The sequence below is a fragment of the Podarcis gaigeae genome (assembly GCF_964106915.1).
Source record: "Podarcis gaigeae genome assembly, chromosome: 14".
Taxonomy (NCBI): Eukaryota; Metazoa; Chordata; class Lepidosauria; order Squamata; family Lacertidae; genus Podarcis; species Podarcis gaigeae.
In genome coordinates, this window is record NC_139690.1 from 28,529,507 (window position 1) to 28,554,153 (window position 24,647).

Sequence of the window (24,647 nt, forward strand, 5' to 3'; positions counted from 1 at the left end):
CATTCTATATAGTGTGCAACTGAATATTCCTTGCTAGGTGTAGAACTGTACATTTGTCCCTATTGAGATTTTCTCTATTGTGCAGAAGATGGCAACCAAGATGATCAAGGGTCTGGAAGCCAAGCCTTATGAGGAACATTTGAAGGAGATGGGTAGCTTTAGCCTGGAAAAGAGACTGATAGGAGATACAATAGCCAGTTTCAAATATGCCAGTTTCACGTGGAAGATGGAGCAAGCTTGTTTTCTCCTGCCTGGAGGGGAGATGTTTTATTATTTTATTTATCAAATTTATATACCGCCCTATACCCATGAACAAATGGCTTAAAGTTACAAGAAAGGAAATTCTGACTAAACATCAGGAAGAACTTTCTCACAGTAAGCACTGTTCAGTGGAATGGTGTCCCTCAGGAGGTTGTGTACTCCTTTGGAGGTTCTTAAGCAGAGGCTGGATGGCCATCTGTCATGGATGCTTTAGTTGACATTCCTGTGTTGCAGGGGGTTGAACTAGATGACCCTTGGAGTCCCTTCCATATCTGATTCTATGAGGTATTAGCCTCCCAGTTTGATGTCGAATTTGATGAGCACCCCCTCTATTCCTTAATTCAAGTCATTTATAACGATATCAAACAACACTGGGCCCTGGAAAAAATCCTGTGGCACCCCATTTGTCACTTTTCCAGGATGATGAGGAACTGTTGGTGAGCACTTTTGGTTAGTCAACCAGCTACAAATCCACCCTAACAGTAACATTGTCTAACCTACATTTCACCATTAACGTCTTGCTGTTTTAAAGTCCAAATTGGTATTGGAATTTGTGATTTTTTAAAAAGTCTGGTAATAAAGCAAGTTAAGTTACAGTACAATATACCCCCACTACATGGCAAGGGAGTTCCATGTTTGAAATCCCAGATATCACTCTTATAATATGTATGCAGTCAGGTACACATGTAGGTTTGGCAACACCTTTAGTAAGTGTACAGTTTTGATGTGCCTACAGTTCAATCCAGTGGCGGAGCTTCATGCTCCGGCATGGGGGGGGGCAGAGAGCAGGTAGGGGCGGAGCTGACGTGCCACCCGCAGGGACGTGGCGCATGTCCCAGGGGTGTGGCACCCAGCACACGCGGGGGGGGGGGGAGGGGAGCCACAATGGCACCCTGCCGGGATTGCGCTTCTGGGGGCGGTGTGCTCCCCCCGCACTCCTCTTCTGCCAGTGGTTCAATCATCTGATGCTGACAGGAGCCCAACTCTGCCAAAAGTCTATCAAGGCACAAATGGCTCCCTTTCCACTTCAAGGAAAGAGTCAGAGCTGCGCAAAACTCTCTGATCTCACCTAGTTTCATGAGGTACTGCTTGCACATGCTGCCCAGCTAGAAATGTTTCATTTCAGGTATCTGCACCCCTTGCCTTTTTTGTTTCAGAAACAAGTATAGCATCCTCTCCAGCTAGAAACTGGTTGCAAACTCCCCCATGTTAGTTGAAAACATGTCAGAAGCAAAGCCTTTGGAGAAAGGCCACAGCCCAATGGTGGAGCAGCTGCTTTGCATGCAGAAGGTCACAGGTTCAAACCACAGCAGCACCTTCAGCTAAAACGATCCGGTAGTGGGCAATGAAAACAACCAGTTTCTCTGGCAGAGACCCTCTTAAGAGCTACAGCCAGCAAAAGTAAATGTACCAAGCTATATTTGGCAGCTGCCTACATATCTTCCCAGCAGGGGGTGCTGTGGCCCTATCTGGTTTTGGGTCTCCACACACCCCCTGCTCCAATTACCCTTTCCTAGCTGTCTTCCCAAATTGCTGTGGGGGACTGAGGGGAAAGACCAAAGCAATTTCTTATCACCTGAGCAAAGAACAGAACTATGCCGTGAGTCTTACTGTCACAGGAATTTGGGTGAGGTGGAAGAGCAAATAAGAAAAAGAAAGGCCTTAGTTCCAAAGAGTTATAAAGTGGTCAGATCTTTAATAAAAACATTTGAAGGCACAGCCTATCAGTGTCCGCTTGGGAAGAGGGGGGGGGGGAAAGGGAGGAGAGAAGCCACCACCCCTTCATTCTAAAAAGCTGCCTCCTGGGAAGCCGAGCCTGCCAGCGTTCATCTCTGCAGGGAAGGGCACCCCACTCAGCTGCTGGCCCTCAGCCCAAGAAGCGCAGGCCAGCCATCCCTGAGAAACCCAGCAGCACAGCAAGGACTTTGAGCAGGCGTCTGGCAGGATCGTTCAGCTCCTGAGGCAAGATTTCCAGGAAGGTGATGTACATGAAGGTCCCGGCAGCCACGCCTTCCAGCACACTCCGCGTCATGGTGGGACTGTCGCCTGCGTCAGGACTTTGCATCACAGCCATGCCCAGCCCGACACCCAGAGGGGACATCAGCGCAAAGGTGACGATGGAGGCTGCCAGCCAGCGCAGGGGGAGGCGGCTCTGGAGCAGCAGCAGGGCCAAGCTGGCAGCGATGATGGTCTTGTGGAGGAGAATGGCCACAGCCAGCTGGAGGACCTTTGATTCTGTGTCTTGCAGGCCCACCGCCAGGCCCTCAAACACTGAGTGGAAGGAGAGAGAGAGGGTCAGCACCAGGGAGCGGAAGGACGAGGGTGCTTTGGTGTCCCCCGTGTGGCAGTGGGGGGTTCCCGCCTCCAAGCGTGGCTGCTGCTGCTGCTGCTCAGCCAGGCTGCCCTCTTCGCCGTGTGGGGGAGAGGGGCAAGGCAAGAGGGGCAGGGAGGCCTCATCCCCCTGCCGCTCGCTGCAGGCCAGGATGATGTGCTCTAGGACCAGGACCAGCAGGAAGCCCAGCGCCAGGACCAGTTCGGGCATCGGGAAGTCCAGCTGTGGGGCAGGGAAGAAAAGGGAGGCACCATCAGGTTAGGAGAGAAACCATTCCCTTGAGGCCCCGACGCCCACCCAAGGGCGTCTCCCCTGGAGCCAGGAGGGCCAAACCACCAAAGGAGCTCCAGAGCCTCTGGGCTCCTGCGAATTCTTACCCAGGGCTGCATCAACCCCTATCTTGGGAATTAAACAGGAGAGGTTTCAGTGAAAGGAAAGCTTGGCTACTGCTTTCAGAAGGTTACAGGGCAGCCCTGGTGTGCCTAATATGGAGGGGAGGTAAGCAGACATTTGAAAACCACCTAACCTTTCCCACAGGGCATGGGGCAAATCTGAGAGCAACTCAGGCCTTTGTCCAGTCAACATCTCGCGGTCTCTTCCCTCCTCCTCGGAGCGTGTGAGTCAGCTCAGCCCCATCACATGCTGTCTCGCAAAAGCTGGGCGGGCAGGGCCAGCGGGACTCCGGCGACCAGCAGCGCCAGCAAGATGTTCGCTGGAGCCCCCCTCCCCTTTTTTTTATTCGGGGGCAGCAGCCCGTGATGCGGCTCCAACCCTCCGGGCCCGGTCACAGTGTCCTGATCCCCCGCCCTACTCTTCCCCGCTCGGTACCGGGGGAATCTGTTGGCTCAGGTCCTCGCGCAGGTCGGCCAGCGAGTCCGGCACGATGTCCAGCAGGCAAGCGGACAGGAAGACGCCACCGGCTGCGCAGCTCAGGACGCCCCGCCAGCGCGCAAAGAAGCCTGCGGAGGCAGAAAGAAAAGCGAGCGCTGACATGGGGGGGGGGGAGGAATCCAGCCGCGACCCCCGCCCAGCTCTGCCCTGCTCTCGCCCTCACTCACCGGTCCCGCCAGCCCCCCGGAGGCTGAGAAGGACGGCAGGCAGGAGGCCGCAGAGAAGCGGCAGCAGCGCCAGCCCCAGCAGGCAGCCCAGCTTCAGAACCTGCAGCGAGCCCATGGCGCAGCCTGGCCCACGCGCCCCGCCCCGCCCGCCCCGAGGGGTATTTAAACCTTCGCGCCACGTGATGGGTACCGCCCATTGGTCGGCGCCGATTGGCCGACTGCCGCCTAGGGGGCGGGGCTCGCGCCCACGTGCACCAGGCTAAGGCCGGGAGCGTGGCTGCGGGCTCACTTCTCAGCAGCTTCCCAAGGGGGAAATTATGACAGGGGAGCGGACTTTGACCCCGGGAGCAGAGGTGGCCTCCCTTACGCGTCTCTCTTCTGGCCCCTTGGCGCCCGCTGGCCAGAGCTATGGACAAGAGGAGTAGCTCATAGCTGTCAACGTTTCCCTTTTTTTTAAGGGAAATTCTCTTATTCTGAATAGGATTCCTCGCAAGAAAAGGGAAAAGTTGACAGCTATGGGAGTAGCTGCAGAGGCGGGCGGAGGCAAGAGGCGTCATCTGGTTCCGTAGCCTCTGCTACCAGAGGCCCCCATGGGAGGGAGACGTCAGGCAGGGCCAGAACAGCCCCCTCCCCTCCTGCCCTTGCTGGCCGTCTAAGAGCATAAGGAGAGCCTGCTGGATCACGCCCGTGGACAATCTAGTTCAGGATTCTGTTCTCACAGTGGCTGACTAGATTCCCCCAATGGGAAAACAGCACCCTAGCAAATCTCCCCTCCTGCAGTTTTCAGCAGTTTCTGCCTTTAGCCATGGAGGCAGAGTGTAGCGATCAATAATAGCCATCGACTAGGTAAAGGTAAAGGTACCCCTGCCCGTACGGGCCAGTCTTGACAGACTCTGGGGTTGTGCGCCCATCTCACTCAAGAGGCCAGGGGCCAGCGCTGTCCGGAGACACTTCCGGGTCACGTGGCCAGCGTGACAAAGCTGCATCTGGCGAGCCAGAGCTGCACACGGAAACGCCGTTTACCTTCCCGCTGGTAAGCGGTCCCTATTTATCTACTTGCACCCGGAGGTGCTTTCGAACTGCTAGGTTGGCAGGCGCTGGGACCGAGCAGCGGGAGCGCACCCCGCCGCAGGGATTCGAACCGCCGACCTTTCGATCGGCAAGTCCTAGGCGCTGAGGCTTTAACCCACAGCGCCACCTGTGTCCCAGCCATCGACTACCGTGAGTTTATCTAACGTTCCTTGAAAGCCATCCAAGTTGGTATCCATCTCTGCCACTCCTATTGGAGTGAGTTGCACAGCTGTGTGAAGGAGGACTTCCTTTTATTTGTCTTGCATCTTCCATGTGCTTCCTTGGGGGTTGGTGAGAGTTGCCTTGAGCTGAGTCAATTTAACCTTTAGCCCAGCCTTGACTGCTGGCAGGGCCAAAGAGCCTCCTCCAGAGTGTGCAACGGACTGCATCATGAATCATGGAAGGCTCTCAGAAAATCTGACTGGGTGGGCTGTAGGGCCATTGGAAGCTTCAGTCCAAGGCAGTGGCGGTGGCCACGTGACTTTGGAACCCTCAGAAGTAGATGAGGGCTGTTTGGCTCTCTGTCCTGTTTGGGTGTGGACTCCATTTAGCAAAGGGAGTCCTTAATGCATCCTCTGGCACTTCTTTCCAGAAGAGAGGTCTGCTAGGCTTACTTTGTGGGAGCCTTTGTGGTGATGGTGAAAACTTCTTCTTTTCCAACATGTTGTCATTTTGTACACTGGAATTTACTCTGTTGCATCTATTAGTTTGTAGACTTTAGACACAATCCTATACAGAGGACGCTCGGGTTGTGAACATGATCCATGCGGGATACACGTTTGCAACCCAAAGCGGCACGTCTGCGCAAGTGCGGGTTGCGATTCGGTGCTCATGCGCAAAGCACAATTTAGCGCTTCTGTGCATGCGCGACCCCCGAAACCCAGAAGTAACCCGTTCTGGTACTTCTGGGTTTTGGCAGGTCTATAACCCCAAAAAACGCAACCTGAAGCGCCTGTAACCCGAGGTATGGCTGTACTCGAATTCTGACAGTTTGTGAGCTACAGCAAAGGCACCTCTGTGTTAGTGCAACTTAAGATACATCTCCACCACTTCATACAGAGACAGGAAACTTGTGGCCCTGCAGATGTTGCTAGACTCCAGCTCCCATCACCCCGATTGTTGGACATGCTAGCTTGAGCTGTTGGGAGTTAAACTGGAGGGTCTCAGGTGCTCTGTCCCAAACAAGCTATGCCACTACAACGCTGCAGTGCAACTCTGCTGATACAAAATCTTATGCCACTTAAATCTCCATTCAGGTTTCCCACATCAGAGTGGGTGGCATATGTTAAAAGGCACCCGTTGAGCAGAGTGGTGTATTGGTCTGGAGTTGGAGTCAGAGATCCTTTCCTGTTTCTGCAGCAGAGTAGCTGCCATCTTCAGCCTCCTAAAGCTGCCCCTTCAGCTCCAAAGGGGAGCTTTTCAGCCACTGTGTGCTCCAAAGTCAAGGGCAGAGGAACACTGAAAAGACAAGCCAGGCTTCCATTTCAAGAGAACAGATTGCAAGTTCTGTTATGTGCAAGGGCACTTCACAGGAAGCACAACTTAAAACACACCAAAGGAATGTATTGAATGTATTTACCCATGTACTTGCACAGAAAATAGTACATTTAATTGGAAAGCAACACATGGAAATCTATACTTATTGTTGCAATGCATTCCTCATTACTGCATAATCATAGGATTATTTTCTAATCTTAGAAAATGAAGGGACCCTGCACTTCTGAATTTGCCACCCCAACCCAGCCACTGATTGAACACAACAGAAAGCAAACACAACTAAGTACTGGACCCACCTCTCCCCACTCCATGCCCAGGCCATCACAATAGACAAACTCTGCACCCAATCACAGGGCACCAACTGTGTTAAATAACCCCCCCTCTCCAGCCCACTGCTCAGAGGGCAGTGCATGTGGCAAGTAGTTGTATCACCTGAGTCAGTTTTTAAGATCTTCTGAAGAGACCTGCTGGCTGCTCTGTGAGGGGCATATTGCTGACACCATGGAAACAGGCTTTCTCCTGATAACCCCCGTGCACACAACTCGTGAGGTGGAGAATTGGAGACAGCAATGACCCTTAAATGCTTCTTAAAAACATGTATGTTTACTCAAGTTTTCCCAGATTCCAACTCTTCAATTTCTTTGCTTTGCACACTCATTGGTTTTGTAGGATGCATATTTTTCCCCTGGGTTTTTAAGGACTCTCTTTGAATGCTGTAGTTTGTATTTTTACAGTTTTCAAATGTAAGCTGCTTAGATTTGTTCTACTAAGCAGTATACAATGTTTGTAACATACATAATGGAGATGGAGTATTTTTTTTTATACAGAAAATGGCACACTTTACCCAAGGTGCTTGAGGGCATTGCTGATTTGGAATCCTGGCATTTGGAGCAGCTTCCCCTAAAACTAGGCAGAGTAGAAAGAGTGAGTCCTCCTTAGGGGCATGGACATAACTAGGATTTATGTTGGGGGGGCAGGCTTCATGGGGGGGGAGCAGAACCTCCATTAGTTAAGTATTTTATTGATTTACTTTATTTAGGGGAGCAACTTACCCCTGCCCCCCCCTTGGTTATGCCCATTCTCAAGGGGTCTAGGAGTTGACACCCACATGGGATGAGGGGCTTTCTGCAGAGCTGAGTTGTCTTCCAAAGGGGATTCCCAAGGGGCTGGAACTAGCACTGGTCTCTGGGATGACTGGCCTTTGGCTGACTCTGAATCAGCACAGGGCCTTGGAGCTCAGGAGACGAAGTTCCAGCTTCTTCCTCATTCTGTAGATCACAGGCAACTTTGCCTGTCTCCCTCCTCCTCCTCCTCCTCCTCCTCCTCCTCCTCGAGTGACAGGCCCCATACTGTTTTCATATCCAAGGCATAAATAATGGATCAAGCCCCCATTGTTCCCCTTGATGTGTCAGGATGGTGGGGCAAGCCTCAGGTTACCAGGGAGGGAGGGAGAGGGCAGGGTAGCTGCACCAGCAAGCTAAACAGGCACATTGGTTTCGTGGAGCTCCTTCTGTGTGGTGTTTGGGCTTCCTGTGGGGCTTCTGTGCACCAGAAGTTTCGGGTCACCTCCCATAAACCTCTAGAAACAGCAGAAGCCTGGGCTCACACTTGTGGGTATGAAGGATCCTATAGCTCTGGTCTCACAGCCTGGCACCCTTGAACCATCTCAATTCCCACTGTTACTTTCTGGGTTTATCAAAGAGAGCGCCCCAGTGGCCTCTAGGCCTCCTCATCTTGAAGGACTCCATAGTTTGTCATAGCATGGAAGGGGGGCAGAGTTGCTGCCTAAGAAGTAGAAAGAGATATCTGAGGAAGCAGGAAGCAGATCCAGGGGCTGGGGCAGCTTGTATGCCAGAGCAGACAGGCAGCATTCTGCCCTCTTATGCAAAGGGCAAGATGGTGCATCCCCTCTCCCCAATTCCACATGGAGCAGCTGATCAGGTTGGCAGACTTGTCTCATTCCCAGCCAGGCGATGGGATTGCAGAGCCTCCTTGTCTCACCAGGGCACCTTTGTGGGTACAGGGCAGATGGCAGGGCTCCACCCCCCAGCATGGGCGACTTCCCTCTAGGGTCTAAGCTAGGGAGCCCTAGCTTCTTGCCAGCCTGTGGGGGTTTTGTTGCCCCTGTGGCTGGACCCCCCTCTCCTGCATGTCAGGCTGGGTTCCTTTCCTTCCTGGATGTAACTAATGCTCTGGATGGCAGAAAGGGATCGGCTCTGAGGGACCAGCACCGCATCTCCAGTGTCAGCTCCTATTTCAAGCCTCTCGGAGCAGCCGCCTTTTCCCTGGGCCCAGCCGCTGTGCGCATGGGACGGGTGCCAGCATGGCCCCTTTCTTCTGGGGCCTCTGGGGGCTCTTCTTGCTGACGCATCCTCTGCCAGGTACAGGGGCGTAGCAGGGAGGGGAGTCAAGGGTCTGTGTGTGGGCATGCAAGTGGCCTCCTGCATTTGGCCGTGGCTAGTGACCCCTGTCCCCTTTCTTCCAGCAGGGGCAGCAGGGGAGCCAAGCAGAAACCTGCGACAGGGTTTGGCAGGGCTATTGGCACCTCCTGAAGAGCAGCGCCAAGGGGGCTCTATTTTTCCCAGGCCCAGCCCAGGCTCGGCACATCAGCAGCACATGCACCCCCTTCTCCTCAGCCTGGAGTCCCTGTGGGGCAGGCAGCCTCCCTCTCCCCAGGCCTGGAGCCCTGAATCCCGCCTGTCCAGCTTCCTCCGCAACATCTCTCTGTACCTCCAGGGTGAGGAGGAGCAGGAAGCCCCGGAGTCCTGGGAGAGCCTCCTGCTGCCACTGCTGCTGCCACCACCCAACGCCGAGAAGCCGCTCTCACCAGCAGCCTCTGGATCCCGGCTCCTCCAGGACATCCTCTTTTCCTGGCGGCGAGGCAGCTGGCATTGGGATGGGTGGCTGAGCTTTGCCCAGGACTTGCTGAGCCTCCTCCTCAGTTTGGCCCAGGACCCCCCTCAGCACCTCCATGGGCAGCAGGGCTGGGAGGTTCTCAGCAGCCTGATGGAAGCCCTGGGCCAGGCCGTCCTCTCCGGGTTGCTTGGCCCACAGGGGTCCCTTTGCCCCCCAACAGGGCAGAGTGGGTGCCAAGCAAATGCCAGTTGGCTGGGGCAATTACTCCGGCTCTTTGAGGGCACTGGCTGGACAGCCTTCCTGCACATTCACCCAGCAGGCTTCGCCCCCACTCATGGCCAGCTGAAGCCCCTTGGCCTGGTGCCCGCGACCCCCCAAGAGAGGCCCCCTGGCAATCGCAGTGAACCCAGCCTCCTAAAGACCCTGTACCAGACAGAGCAGCCAGGCACAGGCGGGAAAGTGCAGGAATCTGCAGGAGACTCCGAGGGCAACATCTTGTGGGAGACACTGGAGGAGCTGAGGCAGACACTGTGGCAAAGGGCAGGCCCCACCCTCGTTACCAGCTTCCGGAGGAGGGTCTTGTATGTGACAGGCCTTCTGGCAGTTGAGGCTTCAGAGGCAGTGGGGATCCCCCAGCCTGACCCAGATGGGAAGTGCTCCGTAGGTAGGTGAATGAGTGGAGCTGCAAGCCATGGTGCGGAGGGCACAAGGGGAGGGAGAGATGGGCAAGGCCTCCTGGGGGGCCACAACCCTAACTACCCCTCTTCTCTGCCCCTAGGAAGCCTGCAGCAGCTGCTGCTGTGGTAAGTGGTTGTGGGGACAGCTTCTGAATACCAGCTGCTGGAAGCCGCAGGAGGGGGAGAGTGTTGCTTTTGTGTTCGAATCCTGCTTACTGGTTTCCCACAGGCATCTGGTTGGCCATTGTGAGAGCAGGATGTTGGATCTTTGTCCTGATGCAACAGGCTCTTCTTAAATGTCCTGGAAGGGGGTGACCAGCCTCCTTTCCCTGCGCTGGGTGGTGGTGATGCTGTTCTTGTTGTTACTCTTGGGCTGAGTTTTGTTGTTTCTTGGGCAAAGGGTGGCAAGGTCATGGGGTATGACATGGCATGGAGTGACATTCAGAAGGGGTGGTAGTGCTGCCAGGCTGTGACCTGGGCAGAGGGCCATTTGTGGCAGGACCCTGGGGGATGTTTAGGGAAGTTTTTAAAGATTTAATGCTGTATTGTTTGTAACACTCAATTGGGAGCCGCCCAGAGTGGCTGGGGAAACAGCCAGATGGGCGGGGTAGAAATAGTAAATTATTATTATTATTATTATTATTATTATTATTATGGCTGCTGGCTTGCCCTGCTGGTCCCTGCTGAGTGACCTCTGGTATGGCACTGAGTCATCTTGTGCCTGGTATGTGGTGGACCCTTTTCTTCTCTGCTGTTTGCAGGGGAATCAGACACAACATCAGCTGGGACACCCTGCGTGTGGACTTGGCCTCCAGGGCCTCTTTCCCATGGCCTCCCGCGGTGCCCAGTTGCTTGCTGCCTGCTGGGGGAGGGCACAGGGTGAGCGAGACCCTCCCTCCAGCCCCCCGGAGAGCATTTGCCGAGCCCCCTTCGCAGGCAGAAGTCCTGGAGGCCGCCTGCAACGAGAGCATCCCCGGCTTGCCAGGAATCTCCAACTTCACCATCTACTTGTATTGCACCCTCTTCAATGGCTCCAAAGAGCCCCACCGGCCCCCGCTGGACCTGGAAGCCTTGTGTTCCAGCACCACCTGGTACTTCTCCTCCATTGAGGGTGACCCGGTCTGGATACGAGTCTGCAAGGAGTACTTCCCCCAGCAGTTCAACAGCACAGTGTGTGGCAATGCCTCTGTCCTCTTGCACCTTGGGCCCCACCAGGAGCTGGTGGAGGAGCTCTGTGCCAACCTCTCCATGCCCTTACGGCCCAGCCATTGTTCAGAGGCTCTGAGCAGGCCTCTGCTGGGAGAGGAGGAATTCTGGACCTGCCTCTCCCTGGAGAACCAGACCCTCTGGACCCAAAACCTCTGTAGCAGCAGCAGCCTACGGGAAGTCTCTGATGCCACCAGGCAGTGGCTGGGCACCCTCTGCCACAGCCCGCTGGCCCAAGGGGCTGGGCTGAATGCCTCTCTGCGCCAGAGCACAGAAGCAGCAGGGTGTGGCGCCAGGGCCTGGAGCCCCCAAGCGCTGCATAACACCAGCTTCCTAGCTCAGTGTGGGGATGCCCATCTGCAGAGCTTCCAGGAGCTTGTGTGCAGCAACGAGTCCCTACTGGAAGCCCTGCAGCTGGCCCACCCCTGGGTACGGGTTCACTGCTTGGCTGTTGAGCAGGACAGGAGCTGCTCCCTTCCGTGGCTCCCAGGGGTGCTGCCACTGCCCCCGCAGCTCTGCCAGGATGCGCCGGCCTTCCTGACAGCACTGGTATCCCAGTTGGCCCGGTGCAAAGAGCCCCCCCACTCCTCTTCCCAGTGGGTTCCCAGTGCCGGCTACCTGTTGCGGCTGCTGGACTTCCTGCTGGCTTCTCCTGCCCTTGGCGAAGTGGGGCAAGAGGGAGCCAGGCAGCAACTGGGCCAGGCTCTCCTGCTCTCCAGCCTCCTAGACAACAGCTCCTTTGGGACTTCTCTCCAAGCCAACTTCTCCCTGAGCATCCTGGAGGATGTGAGCCAGTTCCTGCAGGAAGGCGAGCTAGATCCGGCCACCAAGGAAGACCTGCTTAACTGCTTTGGGGTGGGTGATGCTCTGGGGACAGGAGGAGGGGAAGGGAGCCCATAGCCACATGGGAATGCCTGATAGGAATGTGTCCCCACCCTAGGGGGACACACTGGGGAAGCCCAAGAAGGGGGTCTGCCCTCTGGGCTGCATAAATGGATTTAGACATGAGGAGAGGATATATTGTTTAGTTATTACCATTCATTGCTCATGTGAGTCAGATCACGGGTTCAGTCCCTTCCTCTTCCAGGACAGTTTCACAGAATCACAGAATTGTAAAAAATCTGAAGGGTCATTTAGCCCAAACCCCTGAAAAATCACCAAGAAATACTAAAATATACTTATTTTTCTCCACTGAGGGAACATTTAGTGGACCACATAAAATCACTGCAAACTATATCAAGCACTCTGCTCCTTCTTTTCAGCATACAATGGAAAACAAGGTTTAACGCTTTTCTCCATGGTGCATCTTACACACTTATAGCCACCTGTCCCACTCGCACCCACCAACCTAGATGGCTTTAAAAGAGCATTAGACCAATTCATGGGAGGAGAGGATTGTCGATGGCTACTAGGCACCAGGACTAAGGCAATAATGCTTCTGAATCCCAGTTTCTGGAAACTGCAGGAGGAGAGAGGGCTCTTGTGCTCAGGTCCAGCTTGTGGGTTTCCCCTTGGGGCATCTGGGTGGCTACTGTGAGAACAGGATGCTGGCCTAGAGAAACCCCTTTTGGCCTGATCCAGCAGGCTCTTCTTATGTTCTTCTCTCTCCTCCTTGCAGCCTTTGCTCTGGAATCTGCTGGAGAGGGAGGAGAACATCTCAGCTCTGGAGTTCTTCATGCAGGTACCTTCCCTCCATCCCAGTCTCCAGCCCTGTTGGTCCTGAAGCCACTTTACTCCTTCCTTGGCCCAATACTGGTCCCTGGAGCAAAGCTGCACCTCTCCTCCTCCTCTTCCTCCTCCAACCCCAAGGTTGACCTCTCCCCCTTTCCCCTCCTTCCTGTCCAAGGCGCCTCCCTGACCATCTTTCAGGCTCCCTTGCAGCAGCCCCAGTGGGGCAGGGAAGGGGGTGCTGCCGCTGCTGTTGCTGCCTTGCCTCCTCCTCTCCCTCCCACTTCTCCAGGAATACCTGCAGATGCCCCATAAGGTTGTCCAGAGGCTGCTGTGGTCAGTGGAAGGTGAGACCATTCAGAGGTTCCTGGCCCTGCTGCACTGCTCCTGGGATCACCTGCAGATGAAGGTAGGTCTGTGGCAGAAGGGCTGGACTTGATCTGGGGTGCAGCACCTGTGCACCTGTGAAGCCTTGCCATGCCCACCAGGCTCCATATGGAAAGGGAGGTGTTTGTTTAATGTAGGTGCTGGTTGGCAGCTCCAGACCTCAGCGCCTGGAGAGTCCCAGGTGGAGGACAGCTGCCCTGTGAACCCCTCCAAGGGGACTCCCTTTCCCTCTGCTTCCCTCCACCAGGCGCCTCCATGGGACAAGCGGGCAGTGGAGTCACTGGCCGCCCAGCTCCTGAGCAAGTTCCCTCAGCCAACCCCGCAACTCTTCCTCCACCTCTCTCACTTTGTCCCTTTCATGGCTGCTTCGGACATCCTGCGCTTGCCATCCACCTTGCTGGTCAACAATAGCGTGTGAGTGGTCCCCCAGGCGCCTGCATGGCTTGGCCCAAGCCTCCCTGGGGCATCTTTCCCCAAACCACCTCCAGAGCCATCAGGTCCTCCCTGCCGAGTTGAACCCCTCTGAGTTTAGCCCCAGGTCCTAATTAAGGTGGGGTTAGTCCCCAAACCCACTTTCAGTCTTGTGGCAGGAAACCTTCAGGAGAGATGGTGCCTGAGCATTTATTTATTAAATTTGTCAGTCGCTTTATCATGCCCAGGGCAACCCAAAGTGACTTACAACCCACCAAATATACAATAAATCCCACATAGATCCATTAAAACCCAGAGGAAGGAGAAATACATTAGAAACATCCCACCTACTTCTAAAAGGTCACAGAGAGCTCAAGGCCAAATGCCTGGTTATAGAGGAAAGTTTTTGCCTGGTGCCTAAAGATAAATAATGATGGTGCTAGGCGAGCCTTCCTGGGGAGAGCATTCCACAAATGGGGAGCCACTGAAGGAAAGGCCTGTTCTCATGTTGCTACCCTCCGGACCTATTGTGGAGGGGTGGTCAGAACAGAATGTCCTTTCTGTCACTTCTGAGTAGCCACAACCAGCCTCTCTTACTGTAGGGCGTGTCCGGGCCCTCTCATTTCACCTGAAGCATTTCTTAAGTTGGTCTTCCTAGGCTGTGCCCATCCCCCTAGCCTGGTGCCTGGCATCAGGCCAGGTAGTCCTTCGCTCAGCATGTGGTCTGTGTGCCTGTAGTTTTCTCAGGTGAGGGGTGGAGGAACTTCTCTTGCTAATGTGGCCTCTTTCTTCTCCTCTCCAACCCTCAGCTTGGCCATCATTAGCAGCCAAAGTGCCCGGATGACGCTGGCACAAAAACGAGCCCTAGTGCAGCGCCTCCTGCAGGCCGAGCACCTTCTGGGTGAAGTCCCTTCCTGGCCCCCGGAGTTCCTTCAAAGCCTCCAGCCTCTCCTTCCTCACCTGCCACTTGGCCACTTCCTTCAGCTAACACCGCAGCAGGTGGGACCAGGTTGCAGAGGCTGAGAGCAGCCGGGGTGGGTGTCCTGGGCATCTCCTTCAGTTGCCCCTGGAAAGCTGGGCAAGCTCTCATCTGCCTCGGTGGGGATAAACCCTTTGTGAGAAGGTGCAGTCCCTGCCTCCAGCCCCCTCCCTACAGGACTGGAAGCTGGTGGTGCACCCTCTGGAACCCCGGAGGGGGGGGGGGTTTGAACATGCCCGAGAGTACCCACTTATGCTAGGGATGGTGCTTCCATAAAATAATAGAATTGTAGAGTTAGAAGGTTGGTCATGTTGTCCAACCCCTGCAGTGCAGGAATCACAGCTAAAGAATCCATGCCAAATGGCCATCTGACCTCTGCTTTAAAACCTCCACGGAAGGAGAGTCCACCACCTTCCAAGGCAGTCCATTCCACTGTCAAACAATGCTTAAATGTTGGTGTGTCCCTCCAGATCCAGAGCTTGATGAATGGCTGGCAGGAGGCTGAGCTGGGCCTGGCTCAAGGGCGCCATGTAGCACGGAGTTTGCTCAACAGGAGCCATGAGAGCACCGAGGAGCAGATGTGCAGGTGAGCGGTGGGAGGAAGGCTTGGGAGCAAACTGACTTGGGTGATTTTGTGTCCCAGGGTATCCCACTTATTGCTGGGTGCAGCTGTTCAAGGCAGGAGTTCACAGGGGAAGAGATTCCTCCCAAGGCTTTGGGTCCAAGGGAGAGCAAGGCATGCTGCGTTCAAGAGACAAGCCAAAGGTGACCCCGGGGACATCATTATTGCTAGACCAGACAGGAGTTATGTCCCCAAAGTATTTCCTGGCAAAGATGCATCATGGCAGCAGGAGTTGAGGAACCCCAGATGGAAGGCTATTTGTCCACATGGTTTTCTTTCAAAGTCTGTGGACACACGGGGTGTACAGAACATGTGAACTTCAGAAGGGCCCTGCAGCAGCAGCTGGGTCAGGCTGAAGGGGTCCATCTGGTCCAGCATCCTCTTCTCACAGTGGCCATCCAGATGCCCCAGTGGGAAGCCCAAAAGCAGGAGCTGATGGCAACAGGAACTCCCCTCAACTTGATTCCTATGAACTGGACCTTTCTTGAAAGAGCAGAAGTTCTTCAGAGGGGGAGGAGCATCACCTTTTGCGTATCTGGAGCAAAAACCGGCCAGAAGTATCAGAGTTTGTGGTCTAGAACAGCAGGCAGGCCTGCATGGGGTGTGGCTAGCACCAAGCGAGCAGGTCCCAACAGCCCACTTCTGCCTGTGCCCCCTCCTCCATCCTCACAGGCTCGGGGCTCTCACCTGCTTCCTCAGCATCGGGGACTTGCGCCTGATCTCCCCCTTGCAAGATCTGTGGGGGCCTATCGAGAAGCACCTCCTGGAGTGTGTGGCCAGAGGGGTGGTGGACCCTCATGGGCAGGTGAGTGGTGAAGAGGACCAGGCTCTCTTGGGCACAGCAGAGCCGAGCCTAGGGCCAGTGCTGCTGAGGACTTTCCTCCCCACTGTCCCTCAGCTTCCTTCTGGGGGCAAGCTACCGTTCACAGAGATCCAGCTCTGGTGATGCTCTCCCAACTGGAAGCAAACCTGAAGAACCCTCCTCTGCTCCAGGACTGAAGCCTCCTTTACCAAAGCTGGCTCCTTCCCCTGGTTAGGCCACCACCTCATCTGACTTGCCATTGCCTTCTCCTTCTCCTTCTCCTTCTCCTTCTCCTTCTCCTTCTCCTTCTCCTTCTCCTTCTTCTCCTTCTCCTTCTCCTCCTTCTTCTTCTTCCAGCTGGCCCATGCCCTGGCAGACCTCCTGCCTTCCTCGGTGGGCTCTCACGAGCTGCAATCCTGGCGGGGTCTTGTGCCAGCCATGGGGGTGGAGTTCCTGCGGGGCCTGTCAGAGTCTCAGGTAGGGGCTATCCTCCCAGAGCTGCAAGCAGCACAGCTTAGCCGTGCCCAGGTGAGTCATCCTGAGGGTATGCTCTGCATCTGCCGTGGGGGTGGGTGGGTCTTAGGCAAATTTGAGCCATTCCTCTCCAGAGTTGGGGGCAGCAGCAGCCTGTCTCAGGAGACATCCTGCCTAGGTCAGTCCCACCAACTCCCTGTCAAGGGGATGGGCTAGGGCTTCCACTTCCTTATGCTCAGGCAGCTTCCTTATTTGTTGGGAGATTTTTTTAAGCCACCCTCTAAATATAAATTGATGGCTATCAATAAGAAAAATTAGCAACAATAATTTTAAACTTACAAAAAGTTACAATAGCAAAAAACCCTGAAAGCAGATTTAGGGGCGGAGCGATAATCATGCTTTCTAACATTAAAAATGTGTTATTAAAATGCGACACCAGAGGGCACTGCAGAGCAGCGAGCCACCAGCCATGGGAAACTGCATTAAACGTTACAGAATATTACATATATTTAATAATGTTTAAAAGATCAATGTAGATCCAGCCTAAAACTCAATCAACTTTCTAAGCATCTGGGTGGGCTTATATAAATAAGAATGTTTTTAGCAGGCACTGAAAATAGTACAAGGAAGGAGTTCCAAAGTGGAGGTGCTGCAACACTAAGAGATCCTTCTTCCCTTCAGGCTCTCCTGCTGCTCTCACAGGCCCTGCGGATGGAGAATGTGAGTATCACCCCGAAGGTGAAGCTCAGAGGTGGATGTGGAGGTCTGGGGCAGAGACCTCCTTGTTTGACCTGGTCCAGACAGCAGCGACAGGTCAGCAGTTGGCAGGCCCACAGCTCTGAAGATAGCAGACCCCAGCTTGGCTTGGAGAATCTGCCACCTCACTATTCTTCAGGAGAGAAGAGCTGAAAAGAACTAGTGAGAAATAAAGTCTAGTCTGGGACGGGAGGAGTTCCCTGGGAATCTTGCCTCTATTATAACCGTTTTGTAAATCTGCAAGCTACAGACATGCTTGTTCAATCCAAAATGGAAAGCAAAGCATCTCCCTGTCTGCTGATACTGTTGGGCAGAGGGATCCAAAGCCCCACCAGTACCACCCCCCCACCCCTTGGTTGCCAGTGATGGGCTCTGTGGCCTCCCTCCCACCCTGCCTTCTGTCTCTGCAGGTGACACTGAGTGGGGCTGAGCCTCTCTGCTCCCTCCTCGCTGGCCTGGGTCCCCAATCTCTGGAGGTGGCAGTGGCTGCTGTCTTGGCCAGAGGCTGTGCATGTGTGGGCCCCACTCTGCCCCATCTCTCAGGAGCTCAAAAGGCAGGTCTGCTTCAAGCTCTGCAGGTATCTGACGAGGTCGACAGGGATCTGGGTGGGGGTGGTGCCCTCGAATGGCTTCAGCCACCCTAACCGCATGTCCCCTTCTTGTGCCTGTCCCAGAGGCATGGCCCAGAGTCCCCTGTCCTCAGTGCCCACCTGGACTGCCTCCTGCCTGCTGTCCCTCTCAAGCTCCTGCAGGTGGACACCCAGGCCCTGCTGGGGAGGAGCAGCTGGCACCGGAAGGCACCTTGGTCCCCACAGCAGGTATGGGAGAAGAGTGCTGGGCAGGGCGATGGGAGGCCAAAGCAAAGGGTGTCGTTCACTCCCTGTGGTGTCTCCATAGCTCAGGGGTTGAGCATGCCGACAGCCATAGACTCAGCACCACCAGCATCTCCAGGGGAAGCTGGGAATTGTTCCCTGCCTGAAAGCCTGGAGAGCTGTTGTCAGTCCATGCTGACAATGCTGACCTAGATGGACCCACGGTCTGGCTTGGCACAAGCCAGCTTCCTAGTTTCTTTTTACGTTCCTCTTTCTCAGGCCCAGTTCCTTTGGCAGAGCATTGAAGCCAGTGCCAACATGACGGGGGACCTGATCTGGTGAGAGCCAACTCCCCTCCTTCTCCCCTCCTCTGCTAATGGGATGACATGGGTGGCGATGGCTGAACTCTCTCCCCATGGCAGGGCATTGGGACACCTGGCCATGGGACTATCCTGCACCTCTCTGCAGACCTTTGAAGCTGGGGCAGATTTTCTGGCTGTTCTGGAAGCTCTCTACAGCCAAGACCTCCACCTGCCCTGGAGCCTGGTAAGAAGGCAGTAGGGAGAGGCTTACCCTGGATGGAAGCAGGGAATGGGCTCAGCAGGTGCAGAGCAATGGGCCCGGGCACATAATGCCCCCCCCAGTTAATGTCAAGCTGTGCCTTTGTTTCCAGAAAGGATGCATCTGGGAGGAGATCCAGAGGAGACCCAGCCTCTCTACTACGGAGTTGCTGGGGCTGGGACCCCAGTTCCTCATGGACTTGCCGTAGGTGACCTGCTTCCCCACCCCGAGTGCCTGTCCTCCCTCCCACTCAACACACCCGGTTAGGTAGGTGGCGGCAAACCTCTTGTGCTGCCTCCTTGTGACCCAGATTTGATGGGTACTGGACCTCTTGGCTGCATGGAAGCTCCCCCTGGTGGCTAAGAAAGACATCAAAGGTGCTGGGTATGTTTTGGCAAGAGGAGAGAGAGCCATATTCAAATATCTGCCACGGAAAAGGCTTGCAGCCTTTCTCAACCTGTAGGTCCCCAGATCTTACTGAACTACAACTCCCATCACCCCTAGCTAGCAAGGCCAGAGCTCAGGGATGATGGGAGATATAGTCCAACAACATCTGGGGACCCACGGGTTGAGAACCGCTGTTAGAGGAACCTATAGGAAGAACTTCCTGAGTCTTCAGGCTTTTCAGCAGTGCAGCAGGCTGCCTCATGAGGTGGTGGGTTTCCTGCATTGACTGAGGTGGGGGGCGTGTTCCTTTCACCCCCTTGATTCTGTGCTACTGGGCCAGATCCAGCGCTCCTCCCTGCCTCCCCTGGCTTGCCTGGCCTGCTTCTTGCTGCTGAAGTGAGGTGTTCCTTCCTGGCCAGGACTCACCTGCTGGACAAGCTTCCTGGCAAGTCCTTCCTGCTGATCTTGGACTATGTAAGGAGCCACCCACACAACCTGCTGGTCTTGCCACCCCCTCGACGGGCCGCCCTCGCCCGGCACAGTTTGAAGGCACTACTGGTAAGGGGGAGAGGAGCAGCCACCAGTTTTGAGAGCCAGAGTGGCACAGCTGGAACCCAGTGCACTTTTCCACCTCCCCACCACCACCACCAGCTCTGCTGTGGGTTTATTGATTTGCTTGGAATCTGTGAAATGGGGACAATAGTTAATAGTGTGAGGTCCAAAATGAGCCAACAACTGGAGGCTCACCTGGGACACATTCCATCCTTTCCAGGTGCAGGAGGACCACCGGGAAGGGTGCAGTGAGGGAAATTCCTTGGGACACACTCCCCTCCCTCTCTTTCTATGCCAAAATGCAACAGTGAGCTCTGATGGAGTGCTGTGTCTTCAGGCACCCTGTCCTTGGGCTCAGGGATGGGGCGGCAGCAAAGTTACCCTTCCCAGGCCAAATTCCTTGCAGCACCACCACTCCTGGCTGGGACCAGTGGGAGCCACCCACCCATCTCCCTCCCCTCTGTATTTCAGCAAAGGTCCCAAGGGGAGGCAGACATCTCAGTGGAGATATTGAGCTTGCTTGGCCCTTTGGTGGGCTTCCTGGAGCCCGACAACCTGGTCCATGCCAATCCTGCAAATCTGCTCCAGCACCTGGATGAGCTACGGGAGACCTGCCTCGATAATGGTGTTGCGGAAGTTCTTGGGCAGCTGCTGATGGCAGATAGTGCTTTGGGGTGAGGAAGGTGCCTTTTTGGACCCTGGCTGAGCTCAAGGCCTCGGCTTGCCTACATGACCACCTCACTGTTTCACCACTACAGGGACCCAGGGCACTGGAGCCAGGTGGAGCTGGAGCAGCTGGGGCATTTGGTGTTCAGGCTCCCTCCGGAGAGCACCCAGCGAATCCCCCAGGTGAGGCAGGGTGAGGGGTCTGTATCCATGTCTGTCTCCTGCGCTGGAGGGTCCTTCAGCATTCTGTCTCACTGCCAAAGAGCTCTGATTGCAAAGTGTGGCCATGGTGGGTGTGTTCTCCCCACCCTCATCCCCATCCAGCAATCAGCTGCAGACTGCCTCTGGACATGACCTCCAGTGGCATCCTCACCAGTGGTCGACCTACATTTGGGGGGCCCTGAAGCTTGGGATGTTATGAGGGCCCCTTCATAACCTGGAATGAGGTCTGGGTAACCCCTGTTACCTTCTTCAGTGGGATTGTTCCACAACAGATCACTTAAAATTATTAATAATAATAATAACTACCACGTCTCAGTTTTTGATTAAAATTGCTGTCCTCGACCATCTCACACGTCAAAGTCATTGGTGTAAATAAAATTTTCCTATGCCTTATCATTTTCAAGTTACTGCAACGGTTCACCTTTACAACATCTGTGCTGTTGATTCTCAAATTTTGGGGTCGTTGAATTATATCCAACAAAAAATAATAATCAATTTTAGTCATGCAAATTGGGTCTACTACACCCAAAATTGTAAGCCATGTGAACTAAAACCACTCTGGGGCCCCTCTGGGATTAGGGGCCCCTGAAGCTTAAGTTTCATTAGTTTATAATAGATCTGCCCCGATCCCCACCCTCTGGACCTTTGCTCATGCACTACTTGGCAAGTAGTTCTTTATAAGAATTATCACACGTTGCATAAGTAAAATGCATAATTATTTTTTTTAAAACAATTGTCAGACATTGCATGAAAGGGCTTCCTATTGTCTCATCATCTGATTGTTTGGGGAGGGGGTGGGTTGAGGGGGTGAAGTGGGGAAAGGAGCCCCACAGATGGGCTCTGCTGTGTTAGTGTGACCCTGCCTCTCTGGCTTGCTTAGCTGTGATTCCTGCATTGCAGGGAGTTGGACTAGATGATCGCTGGGGTTCCTTCCAACTCTACAGTGCCGTAATTCTATGACCTGCCTCTCCCATCCTGTTCTGCTCCAGGTGGTGCTGAGCAAGGACCTTGTGGAGCAGCTGCTGCAGAGCCAGAAGCTGTGGGAGGAGAGTGAGCAGGGCCGGCTGTGTGACCCTCAAGGGCCAGCTGGGGGGCTGCAGGCCCAGAAAGAAGCCTTGGTGAGGAGGAGCCTGGAGGGCTCCCAGGAAGGTGAGCTTCTGTCTGAGGAGGTGCCTCTGAAGCACACTCAGGCCAAGGGGGGGGGGGTTAGGGACCCTCCCTGTCCTTTTGGGCTAGCTCATTGCCCAGCCCCACCCCTGCCGGACTCCTTGTGCAGAACCTGTGCCCAGCTGCTCCGACATCCGGGCTTCTTTCCCCTCGGCCTGGAGCGCCACCCAGATCAGTGCGATGGAGCTGGACCAGTTCCATGACTGCCTGAGCCTCATCAGTCAAGACCTCGCCCTCCATCCGTATCAGCGCCAGGCTGCTCTCAGCAAAGCCAAAGAGGTGAGTTCTCCACCAGACTGTATTCTGACCCCAGAGGGTCCCACGGCACTGGGGGTGGGGGTATTCAGCCAAGTCTGACTCAGAGCAGACCCTCCAAGTGTCCCTATTTTCAAGGGACAGTCCCAGATTCACAGAAGCTGTCCCTGTTTCTTATTTGACCCCGGAATGTCCTGTTTTTCCTTAAGACGCCCCTATTTTCATTGGAGAAATGTGTGCGGGTACGTCAGAGTAGACCCATTGGAATGAATGAACCTAAGTGAGTCTCGTCAATTAACTTTAGTAGGTCCCTTCCAGTGTGTAGGCCAGGCCTTGAAAACCACCCAGGGCCTTGGCTGAAGATGGTTCCTGGCATAAATAGCCCACAGACATTTTGGGCCTCCCTCAGCTCCAAAGGGGCGGGTGGGGGGTTGCCCGGGGGTCAGCCTGTCCAGCCTACAGGGAGGCCTTCCATGCAGTTGGACCTTGAAGCCCTCTTGTTCAGGAGTGGGACATCCATGAGCAGGTTTTGCTTGGGGGGGGGGTGCCTCCACGGTGCGAAGGAAAGGACGGTGGCTTAGGAGGGTCCCCCTGTGCTTGCAGGTTCTGGGGCCGACCTGGGCAATGGGCGCAGTGGAGATGCTGCAGTTGGGTTTCCTGGCCCTCCAGCTGAGCGAAGAGGAGCTACAGGAGCTGGAGATTCCTGACTGGGGAGCCTTGTCAGTGCTGGGGGGCCTGGAAGGCTGGACAGAGAGGCAGGTGAGCGGCCCTTCATTTCCCTGGCTCACCCACTGCATACCTCCCAAGTGTCCCGATTTTCCGGGTAAAGTCCCAGAATTATGAAAGCCATCCCGGCTTCTGATTTGATCCATGGAGACAACTGTGTCCCTGTGGCCAGGTTGAGCTTCAGAGGAAATATGCCACCTTCCATCCCCTTTTGTGATCTCAGGCCTTCTGAGCCAGCCTGGGCAGAAGCTGCCAGCCAGCCAGAACCACGTGGCTTTGCCCAGGTGCCTGGCACAGTCCTGATGGGGCCTCTCCATTGTCTCTCTGCACACCCAGATGCAGGCCGTGGTTGGCAGCCTCCTTGCAAAGCAGCACAAGGTGAACGTGGAAAACCTGGCACTGCTGGACTTGGTGTCTCTCGGGCACCTCCTATGTGGGCTGCAGGTGGCGGAGATCAGGCAGCTCAACAGCCAGGAATTCAGGTAGGGAGGCTGGAAGGGACGGGGATTGGCAGAGGGCCTGGGAGCGCTCTAACCTTGGAGGGGTTGCAGGCAGGACACATGCACACCCAGTTTCCAGTTTCTGTTTTGGTGCAGAGGCCTCCACCTGCCTCCCTGCACCCCGGCTACAGCCCTCTTCCTTCCCCACAGCAAAGCGGCCTCCTTCCTGGGGTTGCTCCATCTCAGCTGCTCTGAGGAGAAACTGGAAGCCCTGGCCTGGCTCCTGGTCACCCCCTCTGCCTTTGGGCCTGTCGCCAAGTGGGGCCCAGGGATTTTCACAGAGATTGGGACTCTGGCAGGTCGGTGGCTGTGTGGTGGAGGGAGTCCTTGCTTCTGTCTTGCTTTCGGGGCAACACACCCTGGGTGGGCACCTCCGGCCTCTTTCTCTCCTTCCCAGCGGGGCTGCCGGACATCGTCCTCTCGTCCCTCGTCCCAGAGCAGCTTCGGGCTCTGACCCCAGAGGCAGTTGCCTTGATCCCCGCCCCCAAATTTGCAGTGAGTGCCTTGTTGTCCTGGGGGTCTGGGATGGGGAGGGGGAAGCCTGGAGCGGGCCTCTCAGCTGGGGCTCTAAATGTGGTCCTTGCAGGGGCTGCCCCTCCAGTGCTGGGCCCAGCGGAAAGGGGTGGGGGGTGGAGCATCATCCCCCTTGCGCTGGCAGCTCCTGGTGGGTTCTGCCTCGTCTTTCTCTGCTCCCCTGCAGGTGGTGTTCAGCCCAGCCCAGCTGCTCAGTCTGACAAGCCCCCAGGCATCGGCTGTGACAGCCCAGCAGTACGGACTCCTCAGTCCTAAGCAAAGATGGGCCCTGGAGCTGGCACAGTGCGAAGGGGAGCCCTGCCAGGACTACAGGAGTATGTGCCCACCCCTGCCTTGACCCCTGCATGCCTCACCATGGGCACTGCCCCCTGGCATGCCACCTCCCAGCGCTGTGCTGCCCCTGGTCCCTCCAGTGAAGCTTTGCTCCTCTTCCTCCTTCTTCCTCCACAGGCAAAAGTGGTTCAGGGCTCCGTCCAGCTGTTTTGCTGCTGCTTCCATCTTGCTGCCTCCTTTTGACTTTCGGGGGGCCCCTGGCCTTGCAATAAAGCTGCCCCTTTGCACTGACTCTGGCTGGTGCCTGCAACCATCTTGTGCCCTCCCCCACTCGCTGCCTCCAGTACCACGGGACAGACGAGGTGACCAGTGTGCCCACCTGTTGACACGGACTGGCAGCATCTCTGCAGGATAATTTTGACTGGGGATTGAACCCTGGCAGCGGCGTAGCGTGGGTTGTCAGCACCCGGGGCAAGGCAAGTAATTTGCACCCCCTAATCCGGGGCAAGGGAAGTAATTTGCGCCCCACGCTGTGGCGCCCCCCCCTACCAAGCCTCTATATTCTGCGCTTGTCAGGCTTGGCTGCTGGCCCTCCGTGGCCTGGCAACGGACTCAAGAGACCGGCCGTGGCGGCGCTGGAGGGCTGGTCTGGAGCCCGAGAGAAGCCTCGGAGAGTTCTCGCTGGGTTGACCTCGCAGCCTGGGTTACCCTGCGGGGCTGTTGTGAAAGGCGAAGGCGAGCGGCAGCGTGGCTTGCAGCGGAGCAAAGGGCACGACCACGACGCTGGGACGTGCCCTTTGCTTGTGCCCCTTTGCTGGGGAGGCTGAGAAGGGCGCCCCTTTGCTGCGCTCCCCCGGGAGGTCCCCCGGGAGCAAAGCCCGCTGCCTGCGCTGGCAAGGAGGATGAGCCCAGCTGGCAGGCCGGCCAGAGAGGAG

The 24,647-nt window shown here is 55.5% G+C and overlaps 1 protein-coding gene across 2 annotated transcripts; it reads left to right on the forward strand.

The window, feature by feature from the left end:
• The first annotated feature begins 2,138 nt into the window (after positions 1–2,138).
• On the forward strand, positions 2,139–24,003 carry STRC (stereocilin). Of its 2 annotated transcripts, XM_083710790.1 has the most exons (28): positions 2,139–2,850; positions 8,705–9,739; positions 9,854–9,878; positions 10,514–11,813; positions 12,577–12,639; positions 12,919–13,035; positions 13,261–13,427; positions 14,234–14,423; positions 14,874–14,989; positions 15,698–15,830; positions 16,185–16,355; positions 16,983–17,021; positions 17,468–17,635; positions 17,732–17,875; positions 18,149–18,207; positions 18,292–18,415; positions 18,543–18,634; positions 19,237–19,375; positions 19,841–20,043; positions 20,128–20,218; positions 21,247–21,406; positions 21,534–21,703; positions 22,283–22,438; positions 22,742–22,887; positions 23,056–23,204; positions 23,303–23,400; positions 23,606–23,753; positions 23,890–24,003. In XM_083710790.1, the coding sequence occupies exons 1-28, from the start codon at positions 2,244–2,246 to the stop codon at positions 23,982–23,984; spliced, it is 6,105 nt and encodes a 2,034-aa protein (XP_083566916.1). In that variant the 5' UTR covers positions 2,139–2,243; the 3' UTR covers positions 23,985–24,003. The 2 variants fall into 2 exon arrangements, with proteins under 2 accessions (XP_083566916.1, XP_083566917.1); XM_083710791.1 differs by lacking the exons at positions 2,139–2,850; positions 8,705–9,739 and adding an exon at positions 7,701–8,600.
• Positions 24,004–24,647: the final 644 nt, after the last annotated feature.

What these genes read in the sequence shown, in the direction of transcription:
- STRC (XM_083710790.1), top strand. Translation starts at nt 2,244, where the DNA reads ATGTACATGAAGGTCCCGGCAGCCACGCCTTCCAGCACACTCCGCGTC. An exon ending in CTGCAGCAGCTGCTGCTGTG is followed by an intron (nt 9,879 to 10,513) that starts GTAAGTGGTTGT and finishes TGCTGTTTGCAG; the next exon opens with GGGAATCAGACACAACATCA. An exon ending in CTCTGGAGTTCTTCATGCAG is followed by an intron (nt 12,640 to 12,918) that starts GTACCTTCCCTC and finishes CCACTTCTCCAG; the next exon opens with GAATACCTGCAGATGCCCCA.